Source organism: Gymnoscopelus braueri (assembly GCF_963280865.1).
Source record: "Gymnoscopelus braueri genome assembly, chromosome: 11".
Taxonomy (NCBI): domain Eukaryota; kingdom Metazoa; phylum Chordata; class Actinopteri; order Myctophiformes; family Myctophidae; genus Gymnoscopelus; species Gymnoscopelus braueri.
The window spans coordinates 16,045,210-16,061,996 of NC_137613.1; the positions used below are offsets into that span (position 1 = coordinate 16,045,210).

The 16,787-nt window shown below is 38.6% G+C and overlaps 1 protein-coding gene across 1 annotated transcript; it reads right to left on the reverse strand.

The window, feature by feature from the left end:
* Nucleotides 1-2,794: 2,794 nt before the first annotated feature.
* LOC308095366 (cytochrome c oxidase subunit 6B1-like) lies at nt 2,795-7,643 on the reverse strand (the record flags this gene model as incomplete). The annotated part of the gene is made up of 3 exons (XM_080442418.1): nt 2,795-2,848; nt 3,913-4,013; nt 7,538-7,643. 3 exons carry the CDS (start codon nt 7,641-7,643, stop codon nt 2,795-2,797), a joined length of 261 nt encoding a protein of 86 aa, XP_080298544.1.
* Between the last annotated feature and the right edge of the window lie 9,144 nt (nt 7,644-16,787).

Sequence of the window (16,787 nt, forward strand, 5' to 3'; positions counted from 1 at the left end):
GCGTGTCAATACTGTCTATCATGCTTTGCACATTGGCATGCCCTTTTCTCTGGACACAACTGATGAAAATCATTATTAATTTGTTTTGGTGCAGCCGCAGCGGTGTTGCTTACTAGTTACTATGTTTTTAATCTGCTGTACTTTTTAATATGAACTGGAAAACAAACTACAAAATCAGCCTAGAGTTTCATTCATGCCCCCTTAATTCATCAAATACACTGTATACTGTATCCTGCCAGCCCTTCTCTCTTTGCATTACAGACACAATAGGGCAGCTGGGAAGGACACAATGCAAGACAATGGTAGCAGAAGGGCTCTGATAAAAGGAGTTGACCCCCCCCCCCGCGCCCTCAGGCCAAAGGACCCTTTTTCACAGCAGACATTAGACTTTTGTGTAACAGATGGTAAACACAGCTTGGAGGTAATAACATTCATTCTGGGTGTGTTTCATTCATGTGTCACTGTGTACCAGTCATGTACAATTCCTGTATAGTTAACCTGATGCTGGCACACATAAACGCTGTGGTTCATATACTTACAGACACACATACAGGTATTTGGCAGCATGGTCGAGTAGGTGCAAAATAACACAGGTGTCAGGAATGAGGTTGTGAGACAGATCGTATACAGTGATATATTTTTCGGTCCTAAAGCAAAACTATGGCTAAGTGTAACCTGAAAAATCAAGAGGGAACTCCAAATATTATTTTTTCAAGCTCACAAGCTACAAAAAGCCAAATACATGCAAGAAGCACCTTTGTTTGCACCTCCAACACACATGTGACATCGATTCCCCTTCCCCTACTTGCATGCTCTAGGCACTGGTTCCCAAACATTTTGAGCTCAAATAGAAATTAGACCTTTGCCCGGGACCCAAATAGCAGATCTACAAGCTCACAATGCATAATTTGCGCGCCGTGTTGCGAGCTTGTGGATCTGCTATTTTCACTACTTCTTAGACGTTATATTTATTTATTATTATTTATGGGAATTATTAGATTTTTTGATTTTATTTATTAAATCATTTTGTAAAATGTTGGAATTGTTTTAATTTTAATCGATGAAAAGTTGTGATTTTGTTTTGTTTAAACTTTTAATTTTAATTTTAATTTTAATTTAATTTTTTCTAATGTAGGAAATGGAAAAAAAAAGGGGGATTTGTACTCGCGACCCATGAAAATTAGTCCGCGAGCCAAGCATGGGTCCCGACCCACTGTTTGGGAAACGGTGTTCTAGGGTGTGACGTCACTGAAGATAAAAGAATAGGGACGGGGGCACGAGCCAAGAGACGCACGTTTCCCTCTGACGAAATACCCCGGATGTCCCCCACAAGGGATGAAAGAAAAGGATTATGGAGATGAGATGCTCTCTGCTCTATGAACACCACCCGTGACGTGACAGCTGTGTCGTCACAGGGAGGATATACAGTACAGTATTACTATTCGGTTAGTTGCAGCGGTGGACAGTAACAAAGTACATTTACTTGAGTACTGTTACTTGTGTGAATGTCTGAGTATAGTGCAGTATCTGTACTTTACTTGAGTATTTGTATTTTTGGCTACTTATGACTTTCACTGCACTATATTTCAAAGACAAATATATTTATAGAAAGGGAAAAAAGTGCATTATGCATTATGATTTTTTTTTTTATTCTGGAAATTATTTGAATTTGTTTTGGAAAATTTCAATATAGCAATGTAATGATTTAAAAAATATATATATATTTTTAATGTTGTACTCTTGAATACATTGAGTATAAACTTTCACTTTATATTTCTACTCAAGTACTAGGGTGGAGTACTTTGTCCACCAACACTGCGTGTGACAGCTGTGCCATCAGAGGGAGGATGTATGGTTATTCGGTTAGTTGGTCATGTCCCGGGGGGATGGGGAACGGGGAGATGGAACGGACAGCGCAGCACGCACGCCAGAGAGGACCATGGTGCATGCTGGAACAGTGAAACACAAACGCGTCCCAAATGAAAAAAAAAACACACACCCAGTTACTACCTTCAGCTCTGTTTACATCTACATGCCAAACTGTCCGCTGTGAAAAGGGACCATAGAACCATATAAAGCCATAACATGTGTTTTTAGAGTCTTTCTTGGAAGCAGAATGAGCAACTAGGGCGGGGCCATATGGACAAAATCATTTTTTTGTCCATATGTCCATTTTTGACTGAATACCGATATTGGGATATCATATTGTGACGATATTATCAGTCTTATTTTATTATTTCTTCAACCTTTTGAAAGTATAATAAAGAGCATAAGTGATTAATATCAGGAAAAGACAACACATTAGGTCATATCATCATGATATTACTATGTCAAAAATACCAGACTATATCCAGTCTCGTCACAATATCGATATAATATAAAGCAACACATTTACATTTCAATGGACTCTTTTCACTGACATGTCATATCACAGCAAACAAAGCTGACAAGGGTCAACAGTTTGGCCAATGCTGGTTACCTTGTACACATAATATGCGTACACACACACACACACACACACACTAATATTAGCTGCAGCTGTGTTTACCTTGTTATCACACATCAGTGAAAAAGGGTCCATCGCAAAATGATTTTAAAAAAAGAAAGAAATCTGTAGAAAAAAAACTGCTGAGTGAGTGAATGCAAAGGACAGCATAATTTATGTTAAATAATTTATTATACTGTAAGTTATCTTTGTACAGAAGCAGCGTTAACGCTTCATGTTATGATGTTGAGACGAGGAAACAAACGGAAGCAGGATTGGATGGAGGGGGGGGGGGGGGGGTGGTTTGACTCAGATCTTCCCTGCGAAATTTCCATTCTCAATCTGGTCGTCCCATTTCTGCCGCTGTATATGAGAGAAAGACAGAAAGGAAGGAAGGAAAGTACAGGGCGAGAATTATAACGTAGAGCAGAATGAGAGAGCGACAACAAAGCATTGAGACAGACAGACAGACAGAGAGCGAAGGAGAGAGAGAGAGAGAGAGAGAGAGAAAGAGATTAGTACTGTGTGTTGGACTTCTGCCAGAGACCAAATGTAATGAACAACTTCCTGGATGGAAGATCACACAGAGCTGTTTATTCATTCTATGTAACCATGCAGAGAATTATGTTCTCTTTTTATGTGGGCTGGGCGTGGCATGGGAGAGCGGTCTGAACAGTGAAGGAAAGGTTCCGTCACTGTTGCATTAACGAGTTCAGTAGAAACAGTGGTTCTCAAACATGTTTCATGTTAAGGACCCCGGCCCAAAAATAATACGTATTTGGCGACGGAGCCCCATCTGAAAAGTTTTTGTGCCAGGGACCCCCAGAAGGGAAGATTTGTGTAATTTTTTTTAAGATTTCTCAAAAAGCTTCACAAATAGCAGATCTACAAGTTCACAACGTGTCGCATGGTGGCGCGTTGTGAGCTTGTAGATCAGCTATTTTTGAACAGCCAAAGTTTAAAATGGGGTTAAAGTGGTTGAACTGATTGTGAAGTGATATTAACTCATTTTGCCAGGGACCCCTTGGAACCCCTTCAAGAACCCCTGGGGGTCCCCGGACATCACTTTGAGAACCACAGGTGTAAAAGAACAGCAACCCACCTGTTCACTCAGAGTAAGAGCAGTAGCAGTAGTAGTAGTAATAATAATAATAATACAAATTTAGATTAATATTCTGCAAATCTGATGATTTAATAAGCGGAACCAGAGGCTTTACAGCAGCTCACAATAAATAGTATAGTATTTCCTAATAACGTTGTTTTATTTTGCCGTTTTGTAAAGCAACTTAGTACGCTGAAAAGCGCTATATAAAATGTATGTATTATTATTATTACTAACAATATACAGTTGAAGAAATCCAACACAGAAAGGAGTGAACCAAACAGCGAAGGGGCGTAAAGTACAGTAAAGTGTGATTCATTCGTACCCAGCTCATGGGACAGAGGCTCTTGTAGACCCTCTGGTACCACTCACAGGGAGCTGTGTCCTGGCCCTTAGCAGCCAGGGCCTTGTTGCATCTGTGGAAGTCTGGCAAGGACACAGAGACACACGCATTACGCCCAGCGGTTGTCAAACTCTCTCATTTCAAGGAGCCCCATAACTCTGAGATTGTACAAATGGAACCAAATGGACCCGTACATTCTCAGAGTTACAGACCTGTAAAAGGGTCCATTTGGGAGCCCCCTCAAGGCACCCTGAGGGTCCCTGGACCTGCAGCTTTGAGAACACACATGCAATTCATTGAGAGTTACAACAGGCAAGAAATGACTCTCTGAGACTATTCTTGATGAAATGACACAAACAAAGCAATAGTCGCATGAACACGAAAAAAGCACAAATCAATAAATGCACAGTTCCTCTTGCCAACCAAAAGTCTTAAAATTGTAGATAGTATGAATAGAATGAAACTACAGTGTTAATAACACAAGATATCGATTAACGTATTAGATATCTTCTTCTTGTGTTGTGGTGCATGACAGTTCAAACAGAAAAAACAAACAAACAGAAAAAACAACTTCAAATAGACGGGCTTTAAAGCTGGAAAGTACTCAGTATAAGTGCTTCAAATGAGATTAAAGGTAGGGTAAGTGATTTGCGTTGGTTAAAATAATTGTTAAATAGCTCTATATTCTGATAGTACTCATTGCTATAGAGTGTTTGTTCAGTAAAAGGAGTCTCCTTGTCTCTCCAGCTCTTTATAAAACAGAAAATGCATTTTCGTTTCAGTTTCAGTTTCATTTCCAAATTTATCCAACCAGGACAGAGAACTCAATCAGGATACAGATTAAACAAGTGGAATCGGAAGTGATGACACTAGGATATGAGCAGACAAAATTGGAACTGGAACACTATACAAATTAAGCTTAAAAATTGGTACTTTCTCCTGATTGGCTGAGATTTTGACACCTACCGAAAAATTTATTTTCTGTTTATTAAAGAGCTGGAGAGACAGGGGGACATCTGTTACTGAAAAAACACTCTATAGCAATGATTGCTATCAGAATATAGTATTTTAACCTTTTAACACAATACTTACTTAAAATATATCACTTACCCTACCTTTAATGGAAATGTTATGGTTCTACCCCCCCCCCCCCCCCCCCCCCCACACACACACACACACACACACACACACACACACACACACACACACACACACACACACACACACACACACACACACACACACACACACACACACACACACACACACACACACACACACACACACACACACACACACACACACACACACACACACACACACTAAATCAAGCCAAGCATTATGGAAGAGTGATTCTAGCAAGTGCACACAGAACTTCATGGTCACCGTCATATAAAGTCTAATTGCCTCTACTGGTACACTTAAAGGACGACTTCACCCATTTTCTTCATATAATTGGTCCTCACTAATGCTCATTATAGTATGGTACCATTTTTGTCTACTCAGGCATGTGTCTCATAGGAAGGCGGCTGTGGACAGTTCGGAAACCCGCCTATACTACCAGCGACATCATTGATGGCGAATCCAAGCTAATAGAAACTGCAGGCTTTCTATTTCTGGAAAGTTAGCAAGCTATAATGGAAGCCATTGTTCTCACGTTAATACAAATCTAAATAAAAAATGTGGCTAACTATGATGTCACTGGTAGGCAGGTTTCTGAAGTGTCCACAGCCCTTCTATGAGACACAGACCAAGTAGAAAAACATTGTAACATTTTATCATGAGCATTAGATTAGAGAAAATATGTTGAAAATGGGTGAAGTCGTCCTTTAAGGTGACATGATGGGAGGAATGGATGGCACTCAATAGAACGAGTATTTTAATGATAATAGGGCTATTAGAGCAACGTGTTGCGATCGAGCTTGTCGATCTGCAATTTTCTGCAAAAGCTTTCCCCACAATTAAATACGGATGCTGGGGTTTAAGTGGTTAACTGTGTACACCTCAATTAAACACTGACAAGCCTGAGTGCATTAGCCTTCCTAAAAACACTTCAGATGGCTGTCATGAAAATAGAACAATGAACCAATATGGAAGTGTGTTAATCGGTACAGACGGAGGCAGACAGTTGACACAACAAAATAAAGTACCAAACTATCAGTTCTGTGTGCATTAAAGTTGGAATAGGGCTAGAATCAACAAATAATGAATGAGAAAAATACATTGTTAAAGACATGGAAATGTTCATCACCAGGTGGAGGCACAGCAGGAGTTAATGAATCATCATTAAGAATGTCAGTTTAAAGGCAAAGAAAAAGTGAAAGCAAATGTCAGAGTTAGAAAACAAAGCTTTAAAAAGCACAGCAGAGCAAATCCCAGGCAGTTGAAAATGGACAATGACCGGTATGCGGTTTTTACCTGCTTGGCTAAAAAGGTCAGGTTGGGGTCAACACAGGGAGAAACATGGCAGCCAACCAGAAGCGGTCTGACAGGGAAACACGTAGATAGATATAGTCTGTATCAGTCCCACTGTTGCGATCAGATGGAATATTCTACACAGTATACAACATGCTATACATTTCTGATAGACCTGTGACTATTGTCAAGTCCTAACCATGCATAACCAGCCTAAATCTAGCAAACTCAGTCTTTTAACCATAACATATTCATCCACTGTAAATACAGTTTGTTTGGGTATGTGATAAATTATGATCTGAATAGGAACACAAACCTCATACATATGAATGGGACAGTTCTCCAGCAATGCAAGTCAATTGTATTCCAAATGACTACATGTAAATGTGGCATTTGGAGCGCTGCCAATGCTTAGATCAGTGACGCATGAGATGACTGACCAAAGCATTGAGTAGCTGACGCTGACTTGCACTGAATTCTGGCTTACGGAGAAAATAAAACACCTGTGTGGGTTATTTTCAACTTACTAAGTACTGTATGTCTGTGGCACTTAAGATCCATGGGCCAGGCCTAAAAATACTTCAATATCACATAAGGCCCATTCTGTGTTATTCTAAAGATAATGTATAAAACATTCAGTACATAACATTCTCCAGGTCTGTAATGTAAGTAGGTTTACAGGTTAAATGTATATCGGTAATTCGATTAGATTTATTTGAAAAAGCAATAACCTTTACACTAGGGGTGTCGGAATTTTTTTTTTCTTTTTAGGATCTTGGATTTACCTTTGTGTGTTTACATTATTATCAGTTGATAAAACTTGGAGTAGATCCTGAAATCCTATGTTTTGAATCGAGAATCGTTTGTTTTGAAAAAAATCGATAAAAATCGGAATCGTGACCCCAAGAATCGGAATCGAATCGATTTGTGAGATAGCAGACGATTCACAGCCCTACTTTACACAAGGTACTGGTTAAATCAAATTAAAGGATGATGCGCAAAAAAAGTCTATAGGACTTATTTCCATTGTGGTTCTCAACATAAAACATGACAAATACACTCAAGTACAATAAATAAACCATTTAGGTAAAAAGACAACACAGCCATCACATCATGGTGTGGTGGTTGTGTGTGTGTGTGTGTGTGTGTGTGTGTGTGTGTGTGTGTGTGTGTGTGTGTGTGTGTGAATTACCCAGGTAGTTCTGGTAGCAGTTGCGCGTCTGGTTGACGTTGGGGAAGCGAGCGTCGAACGGAGCCGTCCGATAGTTCTTAATCTTCTCTTCCATTGTGTCAGACATCTTCAGCTGCAGCTGTTCTAACTCTGAATCATAAAGGAATACAAAACACGTCAGATACCTTGGAAATAACAGGCAAGAGCAGAAATATACTACAACCACTTACAAAAATACACACTACACACATGTATATTCAGCTAATGCATATTCTCTTAATTGCATTATATCCACCTCCCAAAAAGCAACAGAACTGAATTAAGTCCTTTGTATAATTGTGGATCTAAATCAGTGGTTCTCAAAGTGGGGGTCTCGAAACCCATATTTGAGGGAGTTTCAGGGGGTCCCCAGAAAAATGGAGGAACATTATACATTTATTTCACTATTATTTCTCCCGCTAGAAGTTAGCAGAATAATTGAATGAATAAGAACGACTTCAGATCACAGGTTTCACCAGGTTCATCAGGTGTCCACTGTTATCCCCCCACCTACATTCTAGACAACTGTAGAATATTATGAAAACAATAATCTTCTCCTTCAGTACGGGGGGTCCCTGGACCTGGCACAGCATCATTTCAAACGAGGGTCCATGGCCTAATACATTTATATTTGGGGGTCCTTGACATGCGACACACAGAATAATCGTATTTGAACCGGGGGACCCCCTATCCTGACAAGCTCTTGGAATTATAGGAGGTGAGGCATTACATTTAGTTTAACTCTGTTCCATTGTGAAAATATCAGATCTACATGCTTGCGAGGCGTTGAGAGCATGTAGATCTGCTATTTTCACAGTTTCTGCCTCTAATATTTGACAATTTGTTTAATTTTAGAGGTATTAAAAAGGTCTTAAAAGTCCTTAAATTGCAACTTTAGAAATGTGCAGATAGATACCCTCTATACACTTATACTGTATGTTGGCTTGTTTACTGTTGAGTGAGAAAACAATGTTGTACATTATAAAGCTAATCATCTGGGGACCCCCCAAAATCATTTGGGGACCCCCCTGGACTCTAAACGACTGCCAAATAAATAGCAAAACAAAGGTATTATAGACCCATGCACCTCTGCAAGCTTTTTTATTTAACTTTGTACGTCACATATATTGACTGATTGGTTGACTGTCCAGTGGTGGTACTAAGTACATTTACTCAAGTACTGTACTTAAATACAATGTTGAGGTACTTTTACTTTACTGGAGTAGTTCCAATTTTCAATACTTTTACTTCTACTCAACTACATCTCAGCAGGATAAAAACTTTTTTTTTACTCCACTACAATTATTTGACTACTTTAGTTACTAGTTACTTTGAAGATTTTGATCATTATTACAAAACATCCATTAACCACTTAAGCCCTATGCATACTTTTGCAGATCCACAAGCTCACAACACATCGCTTGTAGATCTGCTATTTTCAAAGCATTTTTATAAATTTGGAAACTTGTGAAATTCTGCTAAATGAGTACTTTTACTTAGAAGTATATTTTAATGCGAATACTTTTGTACTTTTACTCAAGTACATTTTTAATACCAGACTTTTATTTGTAACAGAGTATTTCTACATTATGGTATTGGTACTTTTACTTAAGTACAAAATGTGAGTACTTCTTCCACCACTATATGTTGACATCTTAAGCAGTGACCTAACCAGGATTACTTTGGGTATGATTGTACCACGTGTAAATTAAAAATAAACCTACAGGCTTAGAAGCATAACTAGAACGAAATTCAAATAGCTGTTGATGTTCATAATGTGATCGATTTAATCTTTATTAAGATAACTGTCATATGCCACACTAAAACGCTTGATAGTAACAGTTAACAGACACTTAGAGACTGGTTATTATTTTATTTACTCCACTGCGCCCTCTACAGATCTAGTCAATATAAATGACCATTGACCAAATCTGTAGAAGGCGCAGTGGAGTAAATAAAGTAATTTCCACCTGGCGAACATATTTTATTTTCTGCCCAAAAAGTGTATTATACAGAGAATGTGGGGTCCTGAGAGGCTTCCCACCTTGGAGAATAGACTTTCAATAAAACTAAACAGTCTACGTTTCGGTGAGCAGCGAAATAGTTGTGTTTATTTCTACTAAAGACGGAGACCTCGAACGGCAATGGAATTTTCGGTCTATGAGCAGAGCAGCGAGCGTGGCAGAGCTTTAGAGAGAACTCACGCTATGGGCTGCCATACACTCAACTTAATCAATGCCTAATTCTGTCTATAATAACTACCTATATGAATTTGATCTATAAATCAAATCCGTCCGAATTGAATAAGTACATTTTAAAAAGCGGCTTCATTCTGAATGTGAAAGAATAAGAGCATTTTAAAAGGAGATATAGGCGATTACCTGGTTAAGCTGATCCGACTTCAGGCTGTCACCAATGACTACAAAACAAAGCATGATGGGTATGATATATGTCGACAGAGGAGCGTCCTTGATGACTATGACAACCTACTGCCATCTGCTGGTAATATTATGAACGTACAACTCAAACATGTAATTTCAAATCCAAAGGTAAGAATCATAGTTTTACAGGTGTAAATCAGTGGGTGAAATTTGTTTTCATAAGCTATCATGGAATGACTTCATACCGTGTTTGTGGCAATAGCCTATGCATAGTTGTTTGGCATTGGCATAGGAATTCATTAAAAATATATACATTTCATGGTTTTTATTAGTATTATTGTTAATTATTTTTTATTATTTTCTTCTTGAAATGTAGCACTTTGAGATTTGGTTCAAATATAAAGTGCGTTACAAATACAATGTATTATTATTATTATTATTATTATTATTATTACATAAATAATAGAAAACATACACTCATGTTAGGGCTTAAGTGGTCAGAAATAAGAAATTGTTATAACGTAACATACATTGGAATTGAAAAGTGAAGCAGGCGACTGTATCTATGCTACTTTTATGTTCTTTCCTCTCCTTTATTCTACACAGTAAAATCCTCAGTGCTAAAGCTGCAATCCGGAACCTTTTTTTTGTGTGTGAATAAAATGTTATTTTGAACAATCTGTGGTAGAGTATGTTAATACAATATAACTAACACAGCTGTGGTGGTTGGATGTGGTCTCCCTGCTCTACTATTGAGACATTTAGACCATTTATTCAGGTAGGACATCTATACTGTTTGACCAGAGGTATTGCCTGAAGCTCAAAGCGCAATATCTCACCTGCGCAATTCGGCATTCCATCTCACAGGAGACTTGGGTTCGAATCCATGGTAGGACATAAATCTTAAGGATTGCAGCTTTAATTTAGCCATTTCATTTATAAGTCCAAGAATGTACATATGTAACCAAATGTGTCCACTTGGTGTGAAATTAAAGGAGAATTTTGCCCGATTTTGCGCCCAAAAGCTTAATTTAATGAAGTTGAGGACATGATAAACATGATGCTGGAGTGTGACATCAGCTGGAGGACCCGGTCTGACTGGAACTACAGGAAACATGGGCTTGTAGTCCAGTTGTAGTAAGGTCTGACCTACTGGTAGACAATACTGCATGAAGGTCAAAATTCAAGTTTTCTCCTGTGTAAGAAGGCACACCCTGTGTGAAGTGGGCGGTGTCTTGCTAGCTAATCACAATACAATACTGAATGGAGTCAACCAATCATGTACAAAAAATAAATACATTTATTGAAACACTCTTTATGATGGAAGAAACCATAACTTTAAAAAAAACAAATGTATTTTTTTTTTACATGAATCATGACCATAAAACGTTTGATTCTGTGATTTTTTAATTTTATATTTAATTATATGATATACAATATTTAATAAATACCCTTTGTTTTGCCGTTTTCAAAACAAAATAATCACAGAATCAAACGTTTTATGGTCATGACATGCACATGTACATGTGTCATGTGACACTGGCCGATCACAGTCCTGAATAGACTGTGATTGGCCAATCACAGTGCAGGGTTAGGCGGGGTCCATTTTTGGCCAATCACAGCGCAGGATTTGTTGTACAAATATCCAAACCTCACTTATAGGGGCGGTTTCACCGCCCAAAAATATATATATACAAAAGAGGAAAATGAAGGAGGGGGGGGGGGGGGGGGTTGGGGGGGTAGGTTAAGACTTAGACAGGGGCCATTTTCGAATTGCAGCCTCCTGAAGGTGTATCTTTAGGGCAGTTTTGAAAGTGAGTTGGGTTTTACACTCCTTTACTCCTTTTGGTAGGGCATTCCACATTTTTGATGAATAGCATGAGAACGAGTTCATTCCCATAGTTGAGCCAAATCTGGGTTGAACATGATTTGTGGAGCTGCCTCTGGTGTTATGATCATGGACTTCATTAACATTTTGGAAGTATTTTGACAAATACAGGGGGATTCTAATGTTGTGGTGTATCTTGAAGACCAGGCCCATAGCAAGTTGCTGTACTCTGTCCTCAACCCTAAGCCATCCAATCCTAGCAAAATGAGCAGGGGTTAGATGGGTTTTGTGATTGAGGCCAAGAAGTAGCCTTACAAGTTTGTTTTGGGATGTTTGGAGCCTTGTTTTTAAGGCCTTGGAGGTGTTGTGATACCATGAAGTGCATGCATAATCATAATGACCTTGAATGAGGGCCCCTGCAAGAATCTTCAGAGTATTCTTACTGACTAGACGATCAATCCTCCACATTAACCACTTGAACCCCAGCATCAATATTCTGGGGTGAGCATCAGCCAAAAAATGATGATGCTTTTTGCCTTTCATGCCTCAGACCCGTTTATCGCTGCTTGCAGCTTACATTTTTTTAATAATTTGTTTGAATAATTTTGGTGACTCTTAAAGTGTCAGGATGACATGCTGATTAATATGTTGCAGGAGATTTGTTGAGTTGATACACGTACTACAGTACATGATTGCATCAGGTGAGGATGCAAGACAAGACAGACAGACAACTAGAAGCGATATTTGCTAATACAGTAAGCTGCCTTAATTCTTTCATTGTTCCACTGGCATACCTTACATCATACCACTAACGCATGGTCTAAGACTTTCTCAACAACATCGAGGTGCATCAAATACTTGTTCACCTCAACAGAAACCACAACTCTTGAAACTAACAAATGAGTGGAGCAGTGTGAATTAACACTGGATTGACCCTGTCAGGATATCAATGGTACACGTGTGTTATCGGTTTATTAAGCTACTAATATTTTTCAACCACATCTAATGAGACAAGACATCAGATGAATGCGTTTGGGAACAGACCTCATGAGACAAAAGACATATTAGACAGTAAACGACACATTATTTTTGATGGGAAAATGAATTGCAACAACTATGCGGTAAGTGAAGAAAGGGAACTAGGAAAGACACTTTCTGACAAACCACACGTAATTTAACCAGACCTTTCCAGCAGACCCTGGGAAAGCTGAGAAAAAGGAACTGAAATCTCAGCCATATGTATTTGTGTACCATACATGGAACTGGATAGAGCTCTCTCATCATTATTCTACTGTAAGTATTTGTCTCATCAGCCAGAACTGCAGTGATGGTGAAGAGAGAGAACTTGACAGAGAACTGAGAAAAGTAAATAAACTAAGGAACTGAAATTTCAACCATTGCCATGTAAAAATATCAAGTCAAGTGCAATCATCAGTATGTTAATCATAAATCATGTTTTTTATTATTGTTTGATGTGCATTAAACGTTTTTCATAGTTATACATATTAAACTATTGACTTAATATCCTCTTTGCATTATTTGAATAAGGGGTCTATAATAAGATGAAAAGGCAGTGGCTAAATAGATCTCATGCCTACAATGAAACTGTTGGGGCACAGAGGGGGCCCTTCTGTTCTAACCTTCTTGAATCAGCACTCATGTCACACATGTGTTTCGTTGTAAGCTTGTAAATCGATGTTCTTTTTTCCGATTATATATAATATATATAATATATTATATATATATATATATTATATATATATATATATATATATATATATATATATATATATATATATATATATATATATATATATATATATATATATATATATATACACACACACACACACACACACACACACACACACACACACACGTAAGTCATCACCTTTACTTTAGTATTGTCATTGAGATTCTAAATCACTTTTACAAGGGAGTACTAGCCAAGCCAGCAGTATAAAAAGTTTCACATCAAATAAACATAAAACAGCAACAACCCATAAATAATAAAACTTTAATAGAACATAAAACAAGAACAGTACAATGTGATTTACCGGCATTCAGTAATAGGACATGTGCAATCAGTGGTCAAATAATCCATAATCCTGCTTTTGAAGTTCTCCATGCAGAGATAAAAGCATTAAAAAAAGCAGTTTCACCGAAGACTGTACAGGTTTGTGGATTAACGTACAGAAAAGGAATAATGTACGGAAATTGCTCAGGTGATATCTGTACGTTATTCCATGAAACCATACACAAAAAGTGTTATGTGGACCAGGTTTAAGTGTACAATGTGTCCTAAGTCTGACCTGTGCTCTGCCTTTCAGTCCACAGAGCACCACAGAGGAACACCGGCCATCCAGGACCCTTCCCAGATCAGAATATAGACCTTGAAAACTGCTCTGGTCAAACCTTTAAATACTATCCTAAAGGAATACAGAAAAGGAAAGAATAGTTGAAAAGGAAAATAGATTCACCTTCAATGTGCATGCTGATGATGATGATGATGATGATGATTTATCTGTACTTCCTCAGAGGATGTATTCTATGTGTGCTGTTTGCTTGTTCACAACTGCTAAGTATGTTACAAATATGCTAGGTTTGAATTGTTAGCCTATACCTGCTATCATTATACTTAGTTTCTAGCACTTAGCTGGCATTTTGTAAGTCGCTCCAAGAAGAGTGTCTACTGAATGGCAACATTTTAAGTGTGAATTATTCTACTGTATTTTAACTGTCTGTAGGTTTAGGTTATTGTGTTTTTATGTCTTTATTAAGGCTATTGTATATAGTGTATGTATATTGTATTGGGGACTCAGCAGAACTCTCTCTCCACAGGGCCCTGAGTTGGAATTGGAGGAGGTGCTGCTGGTAGGTGCTCACGAAGAGCACAGGTCTCCGCCAGGTCAGGTACGTTAGTCTGGCCTCCTGGTGGCGCTATAATAGGCCAATGTGAAAAGGGTGCCAACCGTGCCATTTATTCTTGCATTGACACTGCATTCATGATTTGAGGCATTTTGTTCCAAAAATGTGTTTTGCTAAATTAGACCTGCTGGTGGCGCTATAACAGGCCAATGTGAGAAGGGTGGCATTTCGAAATTTCACGGAAATCCCAAGCTGTGTGTATACTTTGAGGCTTTTTGTTCAAAACGGACCAATCCTGCAAACTTTGGAAGCCAACCTTAGGCAATGAGGATGGAATATGGGAAATCGGACAGATCCGTGTTGATCACATGACTATAGTGATACTGTGTACCGATTTGCATGACGTTTGGATAAAATTTGTAGGAGTAATATTAAAAAATGGGTTTTGCACAAATCGGCCTCCTGGTGGCGCTATAACAGGCCCATGTGAAAGATTTGGGGCAGAGGTTCTGAATTGGCATCCAGGGAGTGTGTGTGCACAGTTTCGGAGCGACCGGGCCAACGGTGCCGGAGATTAGCTGGTGACAGACGGACACACACACGGACACACACACGGACGGACGGACGGACGGACGGACAAGGGGTAAAACATACTCTCTCGCCATGCCTTCGGCCTTGCGGAGACAATGAAGGGCATGCCTCCCAGGTTTACCAGCAAACCCCAAATCCCCCTTCCCAAATGTTTAAAGCCAACTATAAATCTAAAAGCTTTACCCTATGGCTCAAATTCAATCCATTTTGGTGCTGAGTTCTGTTCGCCTCTCTTACAATGTAGTGTGATGTAAATCCATTAGTACACCACTATGTCCTAATAACAGAAAATGATGCAAACAAGGCTGAGAGAGAGAGACTCTCTGAGAAAGACAGAGAGAACTGAAATAAAGTAAGAGCAGGGGAAACAGGAAGAGAGAGAGAGAGAGAGAGAGAGAGAGAGGGGGGGGGGGAGTGCAGGGATGTTGGGGTCAAAGCATTTACACACACACGCTTGCACGCACTCACGCACACACATTCTAACATCTATAGAGCCTCCTATACGTTCTAACCGGTGGGACTGAAGCACCTGACCTGAGCTGTACTGGAATAACACTTTGATATCAGCAGGTAAGGAATATATATATGTAGATCTACTTATTATAACCTTTGTTATTTTACTACATACTCTATATAATTTAACCACTTTAAACCTGGCGTCCCCATTTTGGGCATGACATCATAGGCGGGGGAAAAAAAGATCTACACAAGTGTCACATCTTGTTGTGAGCTTGTAGATCTTTAGATTTGTAGATCTGCTATTTTTGCTTTGCATCACCATCATACAGTGCACAATGTATAATATAGGGCATAACTGGTTAAAGGCCCAACCAGGATTCTTTTGAATGTATGCCATAAATTAGGGTCATATTCACATTCTGTACAGTCCTACAGATTTTGATTTGTGGAAGTACATGTTTTACTTTCTTGTAAATCAAAATATAGATTTGGTTTACTGCAATGTTTACAAACATGACCAATGTAAACAAACTGCCTCAAACTACAGTTTAAATGTAATGGATTCATTTATTTTCTGTAGCGGTAGTCCTATCAAGAGCTGGGTCAAACAGTCACAACCTTTTAGAAGTCAGGACCACTTGAACAGCTTGATAGTGATAGCCCACCCATCTGACCACTAAAGTGCTCAGATGGGTTGGCCACGTGTATTTTCAGAACATTTCAGTTTGGAATGGAACTAACGTAAATTCCTATTAATCAATGAGTAACAATGAAAACACATCTTTCAAGGTTTTAAAGAAAAAAACAAATCATGACATTGTGTTTGTTTTTTGCTTTACTTTTTGATATATTGTTATATTATAGTTCTGCAAATTATTATAGTTCTACTATATTATAGTAGGGGGCCACTTGCAATAAACCCAGGGCCCACTAGTTGGGAATGGCTGAACTAGAGCATTGGTTCTTTATCCATATTTTATACTTTGGCTATTCAAAAATAGCAGATATACAAGCTCATAGCGCGGCACTGATGAATTATATTGAATATATATTCAAATTTTTTCCCCTCAAGAGTCTTTTTTAAAACAGCCCATGTATAGAGTTT